General features: G+C 36.8%; 1 protein-coding gene across 1 annotated transcript in view; it reads right to left on the bottom strand.

The window, feature by feature from the left end:
- Positions 1-14,628, bottom strand: part of TET2 (tet methylcytosine dioxygenase 2) — a 138,786-nt gene that overhangs the window by 45,722 nt on the left and 78,436 nt on the right. Inside the window, exons 3-6 of the mRNA XM_032400933.1 lie at positions 5,398-8,855; positions 3,615-3,705; positions 2,104-2,197; positions 1,276-1,484 (exon numbers count right to left, since the gene is read on the bottom strand). Of these exons, the coding sequence (XP_032256824.1) occupies positions 1,276-1,484; positions 2,104-2,197; positions 3,615-3,705; positions 5,398-8,809 (3,806 nt within the window). The 5' untranslated portion in view covers positions 8,810-8,855. The remainder of the gene's footprint in view (positions 1-1,275; positions 1,485-2,103; positions 2,198-3,614; positions 3,706-5,397; positions 8,856-14,628) is intronic.

Below are 14,628 nucleotides of genomic sequence, written 5' to 3'. Positions count from 1 at the left end.
ATTTAAATACATCTTTTAGAGAGGGAACAATGGAAATTAGGGTACACTGAATAGTATTTTATACCTAGAACAATCCATTGTGAGTTTGAGTCATGTGTTACGAATCAGCATTCTATCTTCCAGCACATCATTTATAAAAGTGGATTTATGGCACTGAGGTACACACCATTACATTTTTGGATCATAACTACCACAGGAAGCCAAGTCACACTTTCCTATATGAAAAGTAACTTTCCTAGACATATTATTTATAGTTGATTTGCACACCCCCCATGACCCAGAGAAAACCCATGTTAACATGAAGTTAGTAAAACAGTATCAGTCAGATTAATAGCAAAGGAACAAATTATGGTAGCAACGGGCTGTTGCAATGAGCAGCACAGTATTTCCATATATTCAGTAAACTATACTGTAGTTTGGTGAATGCAGAGGAAAGGAGACTAAAGGAAGAAGTGCAAAATTAAAATTATTTTAGGACCAATTGTGAGTAAAATAACTCCTGTAGGATTTCAGTGTAGCACTATAAATTCTCCTGTATTCTTCTAATGTTATACAGGAATAGTATAGCAGAGGAACAATCATAATGAAGCTTTCTCCAAGTGAAGATTAAACTTCCTAAACTGGATGAGGTTAACAAACAAAAACATACTAGCACTTGGATGCACTAAATATATTTAACTGTATACCCCTGCTCTCCTATTCCAAATGTTTATATTCCTCAAAAATAATGCAAGTCCATAGCCGCTAATTTCTTGCTTATATAGTAGTAGTAAAAATGAAAGCAATCTTTATTACTATTGTGAAAATAAATGGGATTGAACTGACGTATGAATCAGTTTGTTTCTACAGAAATTCTATAAGCCTAATATTTTGATGTTTGCTACATTAGCATTATGTATCTGTTTCAGATACTGCAACATAATAATGGTGTCAATACTTACTAGTGTGGTGGCCAGGCACACAAGACTTGTCACTTGCAGCAAGTGGACACACAAATACTTTCAAGTTTATGGCACGATCGAGTTCATGGGGTACAGACATTCAGACTTTCAGCAAGCTGCTCCTAACTAAATGTCTGCACTGTGTGAAGGTACGAAATGGTTAAGGAAATCACCTCAAATTACCCACGTTAGCAAATCCAACTTCCTTCTGCATGACTGAAACAGCCATTTTGGTCTCCATTTTATAAATGTAAAAACGCAGGTTCGACTCCCTTGGGTCAGACCCATGATCAGGTTTTGCAGTCAGTGGAAAGAGAGGGGAGGCTTCACTTACTCTTCATTCAGGGCACACCGGCGATTGGTGAGAGTGCCGTATTTCCTCAGCGTTTCAGTGAGCTCTGAGTAGAGTTTGTCAGCCAGGGACAATGGGATTCCTTCCCACACCAGGATGAGAATCACAATCACTGCAGCCTCACAGGTGTGGCCAGCTCGCTCCCGCACCAAGCACAGTAGCTTCTCCTCACTGCAGCTTCTGCGAACCACCTGTGCGGGTCCCCATTCCACCCCAACACCCCCACCCCCACCAAAACAAAACAAGGGTCACTTGTGGCAGAGGAGGGCACTGATTTATGTATGCATATTTTTTCATGTCTGGGTCACAATTACAGCAACATTGGCCAGCACCTGCAACTTGCCTTTTGCTACCCATCTGTAAAATGGGGTCAGAACTGGGAGAGATGCAAAACTGCTCAATGTTTAGCAGACTGTACCAGTACAGGGAGGGGTGATGACCCCTGCATTAAAGCTAGAGCTATATGGAAGACCTGCAGGTCTTTTTCACAAAGTTCAAGGCTTTCAAAAATGACAGTATAAAGATTAATTGAAGGTATTTAAAGGATTAAGGATGACTTCACATTCCAGAAGAATTACACTTTTTATCAATTTGAATGGACTTCCTCCCCACTAAAGTCTTTCAATTAAATACAGTTTGTACGTGCTTTAAAAACTAATCTGCCTTTTTCTTAAGAGCTAACACAAAATAAATATAAGCAATGTTCATTTCAACTGGCATAAATGACTCTTTGATCTGGTAGCCCAGTTCTCAGGGTTAATGAATCAAAACGCCCAAGATTAAGACCAAAGGCCTTGTCAGGTCACTTACCCATTTAGCAATAGGACATCCCTGAGAACTTTTGCCTTCTTTACCAGTATAGATGACTCTTTCAATCCTAATAGCTTTACCCTTCTGTCCAAACCTTAAAAGAAATCCACAGAAACACACACACACATAAAATTAGCAAATGAAACCGAGGCAACCAAAATATTGAACATTTGAGCATAATTTTATTCTATGACCACACCTTGAGAAATGAATGGTTTAATTTATTTTTAAAAAATAAGTCTAAGCCAAGCAAATTGGATAACAGACTTTAAGCTTTGTATTTCTTTGGTATCAAAATATATTGATAATTGTAATGAACTAGTTTGAAATTATATGTTGGGTGAAAATAAATGGGAAAGCTTATTTTTAGACATAATTTCACAAAGCACAAAACTTTTTTAAGTTTGTTAAATTCAGTCTTCTAAGATATATACTATTTGATTTTTGTCCTTTACTAAATTTAGCTATTTTAAAACTTGGGGAATCACAACAGATTTTAGTTAGAACTGTTCCTCAAAGAATCTCTACCATTTTTTAAAGATGGCTTGCAAATAACTAGCATCCAGCAATTTTGAAAATATAGGATAGCTCTAGAGATAGATTATATTTTCCCTTTTGACCAAGGCACTACTTACTACTTGCTAATAACAAAAGGCACTTAGGGAAATTCACTGTATCTGCCAGGCTACTAGAGGATTATTTAGTGAATTTCTACATACTAATTTAGAAATGGATAGTTTGTAAATTGGGCAAGAATGATACAAAGTATGTCCCTGCTGCCCACAATGTCTCCTAACGTATTTTAATAATAACACTGCCTACCTCTTAAAGAAAAGGCCCCCTAGCATAGTTAACAGCTCACATCTGTGGATACCTATATGAAAGTCTCTCTGCATTGATTGTCTCACTCATAAGAGTCTTCTACACGCAGGACTGACTAACTGTGTAGATTCAGGTAAATACTTGCCTACCTGATTGACAGTAAAAAAAAAAAAATGCAGCTATAAATAGAATCTGTCTCTATTTCTATTCAGCATCTCACACTTACCCTCTGCTCATACTAAGGGACAACTTCCTTATAGATAACTACTCATTTACAGCTCTAGGTGAATTTAACTCAATGGTTCCTTTCTATACCACATCTCCCCTCTCTTTCTTCTTGGACGCTTTATCATCAAGTAGGAAAGCCAGAGTGGGGCCTCTCTTTACAGCCTGTGCCAGCACCCCTGTGCCTGGCAGGCGGGCTGGCTGGTTCTCGTGCGTGCCTGGGTTTTCTGGCATCCATCTCAAAGTGGGCAGCCTGTGCCAGCTCGCAGACTATTAGTCCTGTCAAATATTGTGACTCTCTGGTGAATAGCACAGTGTGGAGTGCTGGCAACCCTAGAATAGCTAAGCCTACTAATAATTACTCAATTTACAATTGTTTACTGCTTTGTATGTGAAAGCTGAAAAAATTCTGACATATACAAAAGGATAAACGTTAATCTGCCCTGTGCCTTTGCGTTAATTACCTTTCTTCCATGATTTCTCTAATAGCTGCCACATTAGGACCTGCTCCTAGATGGGTATAAAAAGGACCTTCATCTTTTTCAATAATTTGCTCTGTTGAGATAATAGAAGATTATTATTTTAGACCTCAATTATACTAAATATAAAGGCTACATCCACAAAGCTTATCCCCCAACTGCACATTAAGGGCCCTAAATGTGACTTTAAACATTTTTTTTTCTTTAAAATGAATAAACTGATGGACTAATCTATTAGAAAATGTGCCAAATAATTAAGTATATGTACATGCTGGCTGTTGGATAAAAATATATTAAATTACATTTCAGATATGGAATAAGAAATTATTTATTTTAAACAAAGTAAGTGGAACTAAACAAAACAGTGAGGGAATTAGAATATATTATATGTAATACCGATTACAATCCAGTTTTTTGAACTGTAAAAAAATTTTTTATAGCTAACTAGAAGCCTGCCTGCTACTTGGATGTTAAAAGATTAAAAATTTCCTGTCTTATCTCACCCCCAGGATATTGCTCAGTTTTTATTGTCAAGGTACCTTTTTCTCCTCTTGTTTCCCCTCAACATTTAATTGCTGTGTTTTGAAAATAAGAATACTGATTCCAGACCCGTATTTGTATGTACTTTAGAATAATTTATGGTGAGAGAAAATACTGGAGAGAGGGTCAGGTAAAAGGAAGAGGTTTTTGTAGACTATCAAAGATGGAAAGTGGGAGGAGAGGTTAGGATGATGGGAGAAGAGACTGAAGATAATTAGAACTTACCTAACATTATCTATGACATGTGTGGTACGGCACCCCTGGGGCAACCTAATATTAACCACACAAAGGGGCAGTATGGATCCTCCCTCCATTCTTCTATAAAATGTGGGGTGTCCCGTTGTAAGAGGAAGAACATGAGGTGGGTGGACCACTGGCCATATCAGTTTAACATTTGTTTTTACAAATGTCCTCTACTGTATTCAAGCTGAGAGACTATAATGAAGTCTTTATATATATTTTATATGTAATATAAAATATACATATACACACATATGCATCTATCAGCAAAATGTTTCCCTATTTCAACAGACCTATCACGTATCTTGAATTTTAACAAAAACGTGTTGGTTTGAAAAAAGAAAAGAAAAAAGCATATTTTCTATCAAAAAGATGACACTTTAAAGAGAAAACAGAATCAAAATGAATATAAATCATATAATATTTCAAGTGTATAAATGAAGGGCAATGTCATGAGTATTCAGAACTTCAGCATTACAATTTCCCTCAACTCACCAAGACTGAAGATAATTTCCCCCATCTAGAAATTAATGTTGTAAAACCACTAATATGTTCAACCTTCAATTAATACATATTAAAAAGCTCCCACATTAAGTTGCATATAGCAGTTATTTTTCTCATTTTAATAGATGTTTTTAGAGATGCCTAGGCGTCTCTCCAGGAGATCATATACAAAGAGTTAAACAGACTGATTAATCTAAAACAGATACCTTTACATTTTAAAGGGTTTGATTAGAGGACGAAATGAGCATGCACATTGTTTTATTTTTTTTTGGAAAAACTGAGTGTAAGTGAAGTTCTCTCTTGCACAGCACAAGCATCTGTAATTTAAAGACAAAAAATGTAAGCTTCAGGTTTTTTATGAGCCCTTACAAATTGCTGCCAGACTCAAGATTTTTTTAAAAAAAGAAAGAAAATCCCATATCTGAAGATGAATTTGCTAATTCTGGATAAACACCATGTGTCTCAGTACATTTCTAGCACTTACCTACACATCTGCATGATGGGAAATCATACTGAGTCTTGACAGGTGTATCCAATAAATTTTTTATAGGAGTATCTAGTAATTTGGAAGGTGACTCTAAAAAATTATTGAGAACAGAACCAGCTGTTCTTTTGGTTGGTGTCTTTTCTGAAGAAGGAGTTGCTTGCTGCTCTAAAGCTTGGGTGTGGCTATCAAGTTCTGCAGCAGTGGTCTGTCTAGTTAAAACTGTGACTGGCCCTGACATTTCAACTTTTACTTGCTTCTGTGATTTGAGAGTTAGAGCCTTATGGTCAAATAATGATTTGACCTGAAACTGCTTCAGATGTTGCTCCATGGTCTCAAGGATGCTCCTTTGCTGCACATTATCACAACTCGGGGGTGGAATCTCTTGCTTAGTTATCTTTTTCCACGTTTTGTTTTCTGGCTGTGCCGACATGGGGCGCATACAGGTATGGGGTTTGGATCCAGGTTCAACCTTAATTGGCCTGTGCATCTGACTATGACAAGACTCAGTTTGGGGGTGTTGTAACTGCTGCTGTTCTTGCTTTTGCAAGAGATGCCACCTTAGAGCAGCATGCTTTTGAATGTCCTTCTGGGGAGGCGTCTGAATGTGACTTCCTCCCTGGTCAGACACAGGGAAAGCATTTGCTTGGTTTTGCATCAGGTACCTTTGCTGAGGGAGCTGTGCTGCTTGCTGGCCAGACATATCTTGGTTTCTACTTCTATATCCCTGTAGAACTGAAGCTTGTTGAGGCTTCTGCTCTTGTTCTTGAAAGCACCTATGAAGAACGTCTTGCTTTGGAGTCACATTATTTGGAAAATATTGCCTGTGATGCAAGTTTTGGGTCTTGTTTCCTGCAAAGAGTTCAGAATTTATAGTCTGTTCTTTATTTTCTGGAACTAGGTGTGTATTGTTTGAACAAGAAATCTGTAGTTTGCTTGCATTTGATTTCAAGATCTGACCATAGGGGTAATTTCTACTATTTATATTCTGTACTTGCTCCAATCCCATTTGAGTAGTATGAGTCTGGAACTCACTTGATTTCAAATACTGATTTTCACCATGGAAACATTCTTCCACTTTAATCTGGCTAAAGAATGATCCTTCCCTTTGCTGATCATTGTTGCCTTGGGGATGAGAGAAAGTCTGGGGCATTTGTTCTTTATTCTTCATTTGTAATGTTTGCTGCTGCTGCTGGTTTTGAGAGATAAGTGAGTTCTGGGATGGTTGTGTTTGTGCTTGTGCTGCCGGTTTATGAGGCTTGTGTTGTAAAAGGTGTGAGTTTGAGAATGGCTCAGTCTCTGAAGCCTGCTGATTCAAGTGCTGTTTTAATGTTGGGGGTATGAGTTTCTCACTTTGGGAATCTGGTCTTTGTTCACAATAAAACCTGTGGGTGCACAATGACTGCACGTGAGCTTTGGATGAAGGGTCTGTCTTGGAGAAGTGCACCTGGAGTGAGGGTTTTTGGAAATGGAGCTGCTGGTCCACTGTACCTTGAGACTGCCCTGTATTCATCTCACCTTGGTACCTTTGTGGCCTCTGCTCTGGCTGCATTATTTTCTGGATGTAAGCCTGCCCTGGGAGCCCCCCAGGCAAGCTGGAATTTCCAGTGTATTGTTTGGAGGTCATTTGATTGGTGGGGTTGGACTGATACTGAAGAACTGACCGCAGTGATGCCTCATGACACTTTGGGTGCGATTCTGCTTGATGAAAGTGAGGGGGCTTCAATTCAATCCACCCCGGTTTCAGATAGTGCTGTGCTGGGAGCACAAGACCTCGTGTTTGTTCCTTGTCTCGACCCTTCGGCATATCTTGCTCTTTGTGTCCCATCAACTGCTGGCAGGGGTCCTGTGGATCCCCACTGCTACCAAGAATTGGTGGATTATGCTTGAGGTGTTCTGATATTTGTCTCGCTTTCTCTGAACATGCTGGAACCGTCATCGTCCCTGGAGTCTGCATGTCATTCTTGTTAACACAATTATTCTGAGGCCTTTCTGGAAGCATCAGAGAGTGGTTGGATGCATGTGTAGATGGATTAGGACTCGGGGATGGCTGTGCCTTGGGCTGACCCTCTATTTTCACTTCCCTTAAAAGAGTTGGGTTACTTTGGTTGGGGTAGTGATGGTGTTCTTCCAAAACTCCATCGTTCAGAGTGCTCTTTCTTTCTGAAGGAAGCTGAGAAACCTGTGGAAGAGGAGGAGGGGGAGAAAGAAGCAATTGTGATGGTGGTGGTGTGGTAGGGGCAGAAAAGGAATCCTTAGTGAACACTGAGCTTTGCTTGAAGTAAGCACCATTTGTTTCATTTTGCTTTAAATACCGTTCAGAGCTGCCACCGGGAGCCTGCACATTGCTGCTGGAACCTGAACAGAATTCTTCACCAGATACCAGCTTTGTGGTTCCTTGGATAGGACTGTTTTCGGCACGCGACGGGCACATGTCAAAAACTGATTTTTGTTTTTCTGGTTTCTGAAAGGGACAGGTCCCTATCACTGCAGCTGTCTTACTGGCTTTGTCAGCATCACGGGCCTCGGTCACCACTGCATCTGGCTGTGGAGGCAGCTCAGAGTTCGAGGTCGGTGGGACATTGGTCTGCCCTGAGGTATGCGATAGGTGAGTGAGCTCACAGGACAACTCGTTAGTAGCCTGACTGTTAATGGCATGTATGTGAGATGTGGTTTTCTGCACCGCAACGGAAACACAATCTGGATAATATTGAGACAGTGTTTTTTCCAGGAGTTCACCATGTGTGTTTTCCATGGAAGAGGCAGAAACTGTAGCACCATTAGGCATTAGCACTGCCTTGTTTTTAAGAAGTAATACAATGTTCTTGTCATGGTAGTTAGCATTTTTCTCTTCCTGCTCATTCAGAATCCGAAGCTCTGGTTTTTCAGACCTGCAGTTATGTGTTGAAAAGCTGATGAAATCTTTAACTGCATTTTCTTGGGCTACAGAGCTCACGGATTCTCTCTTATCACTCAAATCGGAGACATTCAGTTGACTGCTGCCTTTGCCTGGATTTCTTTCTTGGCTTTCCCCGAAGTTATTTCTTTCTCCATTAGCTTTTTGGTCTTGTCTCAGTTTCTTGTTCTGATGAAGCCCAGAGAGAGAAGGTTCACTAACTGTGCGCTTTATTCCTCCATTTTGTAAGCACCTGGAATACCCTCTACCTTCTTGTATAAAGTCCGGACTCACGCGACTATTCTGGCTTCTCTTCATGTGGGGTATTCCATAATAACTTTTGAAAGACTGCCACTTGGTGTCTCCATTTACTTCTGGATAAGGTCTCTCAGTTAATGGGCTTCCATTCTGGAGCTTTAGAGCCAGAGGTTCTGTCTGGCAGATGGGAGAAGGAGATGGTGTCAGGAATGGACTTAGTCTGTTGCCCTCAACATGGTTGGTTCTATCCTGTTCCATCAGGCTTGCTTCGGGGCCATCCACAAGGCTGCCCTCTGAATGAATTCTAAAGAGCAGGGAAACAGAAATTGAAGTGCATTTATACATATTAGCACTAATAATAAATCTGGGAGAATAATCATGGCATTAATGATACTGAAATTCCTAGACGTAGCAAACTGCAATACTCATTTTCATGTTTCAGACTGACAACCAATAGCTACTCAGGAACTGATTACTCCTGTCTTCTCAGCAACTCTCAAATATTTACGGTCATGGAGAACAAATATGATCAAAAGCACCAGCTAATGTGGGAATTTCACACTGCATTAGTAAATAGAATCAACTTCCTTCCCAAATAATTCTTTTTGTCAAAATGCTAAGAACAATAGAGAAAGATTACCTCCTTTCTTTCTTCTCTAGTACCTTATACATCCAATCACTTGCTAAGGTCTATCAATTCCATTTCCTATATGTTCCTTGAATTATCCCACTGATACTTGGTAGCCAGACATACATTATTTTACTTCATTATTTGTTGCAGTAGCTTTTTAGAGGGTTTCTTCCCCAGCCCAGCCTGTCCTCTCCCTAGTTCTTCAAGGTTCCTTTAAATTGTTACCAAAGGAAATGTTCTCAATGCAAATCTGATGTCACGGCCTCCTTAACATGCTTTTCTGGCTCCATATTGCCTGTATTAGTAGTTCTCAAATTCTCTCACCCACACGCCTGAAAGACAAGGCATGCTCCCTTCAGTGTTAATATTCCAGGAAATGGAATGGGGTGAGAAGTGTCGTTTATAAAATGTCATTTCTATTCTATGTCTTCCTCCACAGGTGCTGGCTGCCCACTTCTACTGAGAATCCCTGCCTGACACAAATGGTTTTTCATAGGCAGATTTCTGTTTTTCTCTCCTCCTACTTCCTCTCACAGCTTATACTCGAACTGTAACAGCTTATAAATACCCAAACATGGTAAACGGTTTCAGACCTCCATGCTGTTGTTTTGTCAGCCTAGAATGTCTTCTGAGTACCCTGATTTGCCCAGTGACTCCTATGTGTTCCTCTGAAATAGTCTCAGATATTACTTCCTTTACGATTCCTTCTTTGATTTTCCAAGAGAATAAATCACTCCCTTTTCTACGTTATTTCTATATCTTGTATATGGTTTGCTGCTGAACATATCATACTCGATTTTATTTTGTTTACTCACTGGACTGTGAACTTCTTTTTTTTTTTTTTTTTTTTGACATGGACTGTGAACTTCTTAATATTACTCTGTTTTTGTGCTTAGTATAGAGTGAGCATCCAATCAGTTTCACAAAACTGATATAAATTTGCTCATCTTACAGTCATTTCTTCATTCACTCATTAATTCAAATATTTTTGAGACCAATATTGATGGAGATTTCAAAGTCCAAATGACTGGAGTGCACGGAAAAATGGGCACTAAAAACAAATAATCCATCATATAAAGTGAATGCTGCCCCATTCATAGTACAGTCATGCTTTATTTTCCCACAGTTTTTCTCATCACATTTATTTTAAGGAGGTAAGTAAAAAATCTAGACTATTTTCCCTTTTGCTATAAAAAACTATAGCCATTGCTTACTAACCAAGACAAGTGAAAAAGAGGAAGAAATAAGATATAAACACTGGAAAGCAACACTAAAGTTATCATTTACAGATAATAAGATTGTATACTGGTCAACCAAGAGAATCAAATGAAAAAATGTTACAGTTTATGAGAAAAGTAGTTGAATAAGAAAATCAATAGCTTTGATATATAACAGCAACAACCAGTCAGAAGCTTTAGTGGAATAAAATACTGTAACAGGAAAAAATATTCTTAAAACACTAGGAATAAATTTAAAAAGAAATGTGGAAGTCTTATTTAAATAAATCTTTAAGACTGTATTGACCGATACACGAAAGCAAAACAAGTAGAAAGGTATAATATGTTCTTGGGTAGTTGTCAAATGAATTTATTAATTTAATTTATTCTCAATAAAAATACCAGCAGAATGTTGTGAGGAATTAAAGAACCTGACTCTAACGTTCATGTGGAAAAATAAACAAACTGGATAGCCAGGAATAACCTGAAAAAGAATTGTAAAGGGGCCTGGGCAGGGCAGTAACCAAATTAAAAGATACTAAAAAAGAACAAAGGCTACTATACTTAACACAGCTTGTACTTGCCAATTAGTAAATAAAAGAGTGTTAATAAGACCAATGAAACAGAACAGAATGTCCAGAAATAGATTCTAACACACACAGAAATGTGGCATCCTGATGGCACTGCAAATCAATATGATATTGGAATAACCGGACAGCTTCTGAAAAAATGATAAAGTTGGATCTACCCCCAACATCTTACACCAAAATGAATTTTAGATGGATTTAACACTTAAATATGTAAAACAAAACTCTAAAAAAAAAATCTAAAACAGTCTGAGAAAACTTAAAAAAAAATAATCTAATGACTGGGTAAGGTCTTTATGACACAAAATTTAGAAGCCATAAAAAACGAGAAAGTTCAGTAAAATTTATGCATGCAAAAATAAACCCATAAGTGAAGTTAAAAATCACATAAAACTTTTCTTAATATACAGAACTCTTACAAATTGACAAGGCAAAAACCAATCATTGAATAGAAAAATGAGCAAAGGACATGGACAGTTCACTGAAAATGAAATGCAAATGGCCATTAAATGTTTAAAAAGATGTCTAGTATCACTCATAAAAAGAAATGTAAATTAAAACCTCAGCAAGATAGTTTTTTTTTCTCAAATTGGCAAAGATCAAAAAGTTTGATAATACAAGATGTTGGCAAGCACATGGGGAATAACACTCCCCTGTGTCGTTCATGGGAGTGAAAACGAGTACAAATACCATGGAGGACAATTTAACAATAATCTTCAGAGTTTCACAGAAACTTTCTTTGACCCTTCAGTTTTAAGAAGTTATATAACAAATATGCTCATATATATGTTAAGTAATGTGTGAACAATCTTTTGCAATAGTAAATGGTTGGAAACAACCTACATTTTCAGGTGGAAGTATTTCCAAGTAATTAAATGAAATACAGCAAGCTGCAGAATGGTATGTATAAGAATGCTATAACCTGGGGGGCGCCTGGGTGGCTCAATCGGTTAAGCGTCTGACTTTGGCTCAGGTCATGATCTCAGGGTCTCAGGATCAAGCCCTGTGGTTGTTGTGCCCCGCGTGGAGCTCTATGCTCAATGGGGAGTCTGCTTCTCCCTCTCTCTCCCTCTGCCCCCCCAACTCGTGCTGTCTCTCTCTCAAATAAACAAATAAATAAAATCTTTTAAAAAATGTTACAACCTGTACGTTTACAAAAATAAATATAAAATCAGCTCTGGGAGAATATACAACAAAATTGTAATAATATTTTGCATCCAGAGAAAAGAATGGAGAGTCCAGAGAATAGCACTGGGAAGGAAACTGCTTTTTATTATTTTTTTGTAACTTTTAGGCATGTATATTACTTAATTAGTAAATAAAACTTAAACTACAAAGTCACAATTCCTATTGGGCAAAGAAAACAACAGAGCATAGTGTTTATTTCTGCTAGACCAACTTCCTACAAATGTTAAGAAATGGGTTAGATGTGCATAGCCACTAGTTACATATGGCTATGGGGCCCTTTAAATGTGGTGACCACAAATGAAGATGTGCCATAAGTGTAAATACACACTGGATTTCAAAGAATTTAGTGTGGACAAAAAATATATAAAATAACTTGATTTTTAAAAATATTTATTACATGTTGAAATAATACTATTTTGGATATTTTAAATAAAATATATCATTAAAGTAATTTCATTTGTTCCTAAATTTTTACTTGTTTTAGCGTAAGTACTGGAAATTTTTAAATTTCATATATGGCTTATATTGTATTTCTACTGGACAGCTCTGAGCTAGACTAATACTCTTGATCATCAATAATCCTTAATAATAATAAAAAAAACTTTAGGTTCTGGAATCATGAATGAAAATTGATTTGTAGTCTTTAATGTAAGGGGTTTCTGCAAAATCAGGGCCACTACCACTCTTCAAAAATTAAGGAGCACAGAAATAAGCCTAGATAAATTCTTTAGAGACCAGGTCAATTAGCATTCTAAATACTATAAAAAAAATGCTTTCTTTTGGCAACTGTAAAATCATTTCACACTCATACCAATCAAAAAGTATTTACATATACACACACATGTACATTTATGTTATGTTATATATTTTATAAAACTTGCAGTCTCCATATACAATATATATTATTCTACTTAATTTTCTAGATATAAAATACTGTAAGCATTTAACACATTATTCTCTATTATGATCCATTCCACATAATTTGGACATTCTTTAAAGTGTCAAGGGCAGAATTACCATAGATGGAGTTTGCAAATCTTTTATGAGAATAGCTCCTAAGAACAAATGAAGGTGACTTAAAATGAAATTTATTTCAATATGGAGCTTTAAACACAATAACCATCTTTAAATACTAATTTAAACTATTAACAGAACTATTCTGTCTGTGACAGCAATTTCTTAACTGAGTATAACCACTGGATGTGAAAAGGTAAACGGTTAACTTTTTTAAGGAGAGCAAGAAAATTATGTATTATCTTTTTATTTTAGGACAAGGATAATTTTTTTTTGAGGCTTAATTGTAACTGGTTTATGAATCTGATTCAGAAAATTCAAACCATTAAAGTGCCATTGTAGAGGAAGAAAAAATATTTTATTCAAATTCAATATATCCTAAACCACACGTTTTGTGTACATACCCCAGAATATTACATGATCCAGTAATCTAGTTGTACAGCACATTATTAATTTTATACTGACACTGGTGATTTTATACTGACACTGGCAAGCATTATTTATTTTTAATAAATGAAAGAAAGAAATGAGACCTGTACCTGTTGCTCATTGTAGAAATATTTAAAAAAGCATCGACGCTATAATCTTTACAGCATCATTTACGTAGTTTTTCCAAGCTTACAAAAGTCAATAATTTATATATAAAAGAAAAAATCCAAGATAATTTTTTGTAGATATCTACATGCTGATCAGTAAAACTAGAGTTAATAGGTTGTTTTTACAAGTTTAGGGGAAAAAAAATAAAACTTTTTCTGAAATTAAACTGAATGTAAATTTTTGCTATAGAGATTTTTGTGTGACATTCCTTTTGCTTTTTAGAGACCAGGAATAGAAATCGTTTTTATTCATTCATATCTGCTCTTATAAGTAAGTGATATCAGAAATATTTTGAATTCTCATAGCTGTTTTGAGATTGAGATTAAATATTCTTTATTTCGTCCTAGAGAACATTTAATTACTATAATGTACAGTATCAATCAGGATACTATTCCCTTGGGCAACTGAATATTCAAATGTTTTTTTAAAGTAATGCTAGCTCTTGGAGGTTTGTGTATGGTAATTTATACCAAATAAAATTGTATCTATAAAAATCAGGAGAGATAATTTTTATTTTAGGAGTCTCAATTTTTCACTAAGGATAGTGACTCACCTAAGAGGATACTGTCCAATCAGAATTAAGGCATTTTTTCCCTAAAATTGCTATGAAGTTTATATGCAAGAGTATAGGCAGAAGAGCTTTTGGTAAACCTGGTAAGGATGACTGGTTAGGCTTACCCAGGAATCTTTTTCATGGTGCCAGAACTTCATGTTACAGTAATTAGTTACAATTTAAAAATGAATAGCGAGCTTTTAACATATTCCTGAAGAGATGCTCTTATGGGTCATGGCTGATTTCAAGCTATCAACCTTCAGCTTACAAAATTCCTGAAAATTTTACAA

Source organism: Phoca vitulina, unplaced genomic scaffold, assembly GCF_004348235.1.
Source record: "Phoca vitulina isolate PV1807 unplaced genomic scaffold, GSC_HSeal_1.0 scaffold3, whole genome shotgun sequence".
NCBI classification, from domain to species: domain Eukaryota; kingdom Metazoa; phylum Chordata; class Mammalia; order Carnivora; family Phocidae; genus Phoca; species Phoca vitulina.
This window is presented reverse-complemented; position numbering and strand designations above follow the sequence as displayed.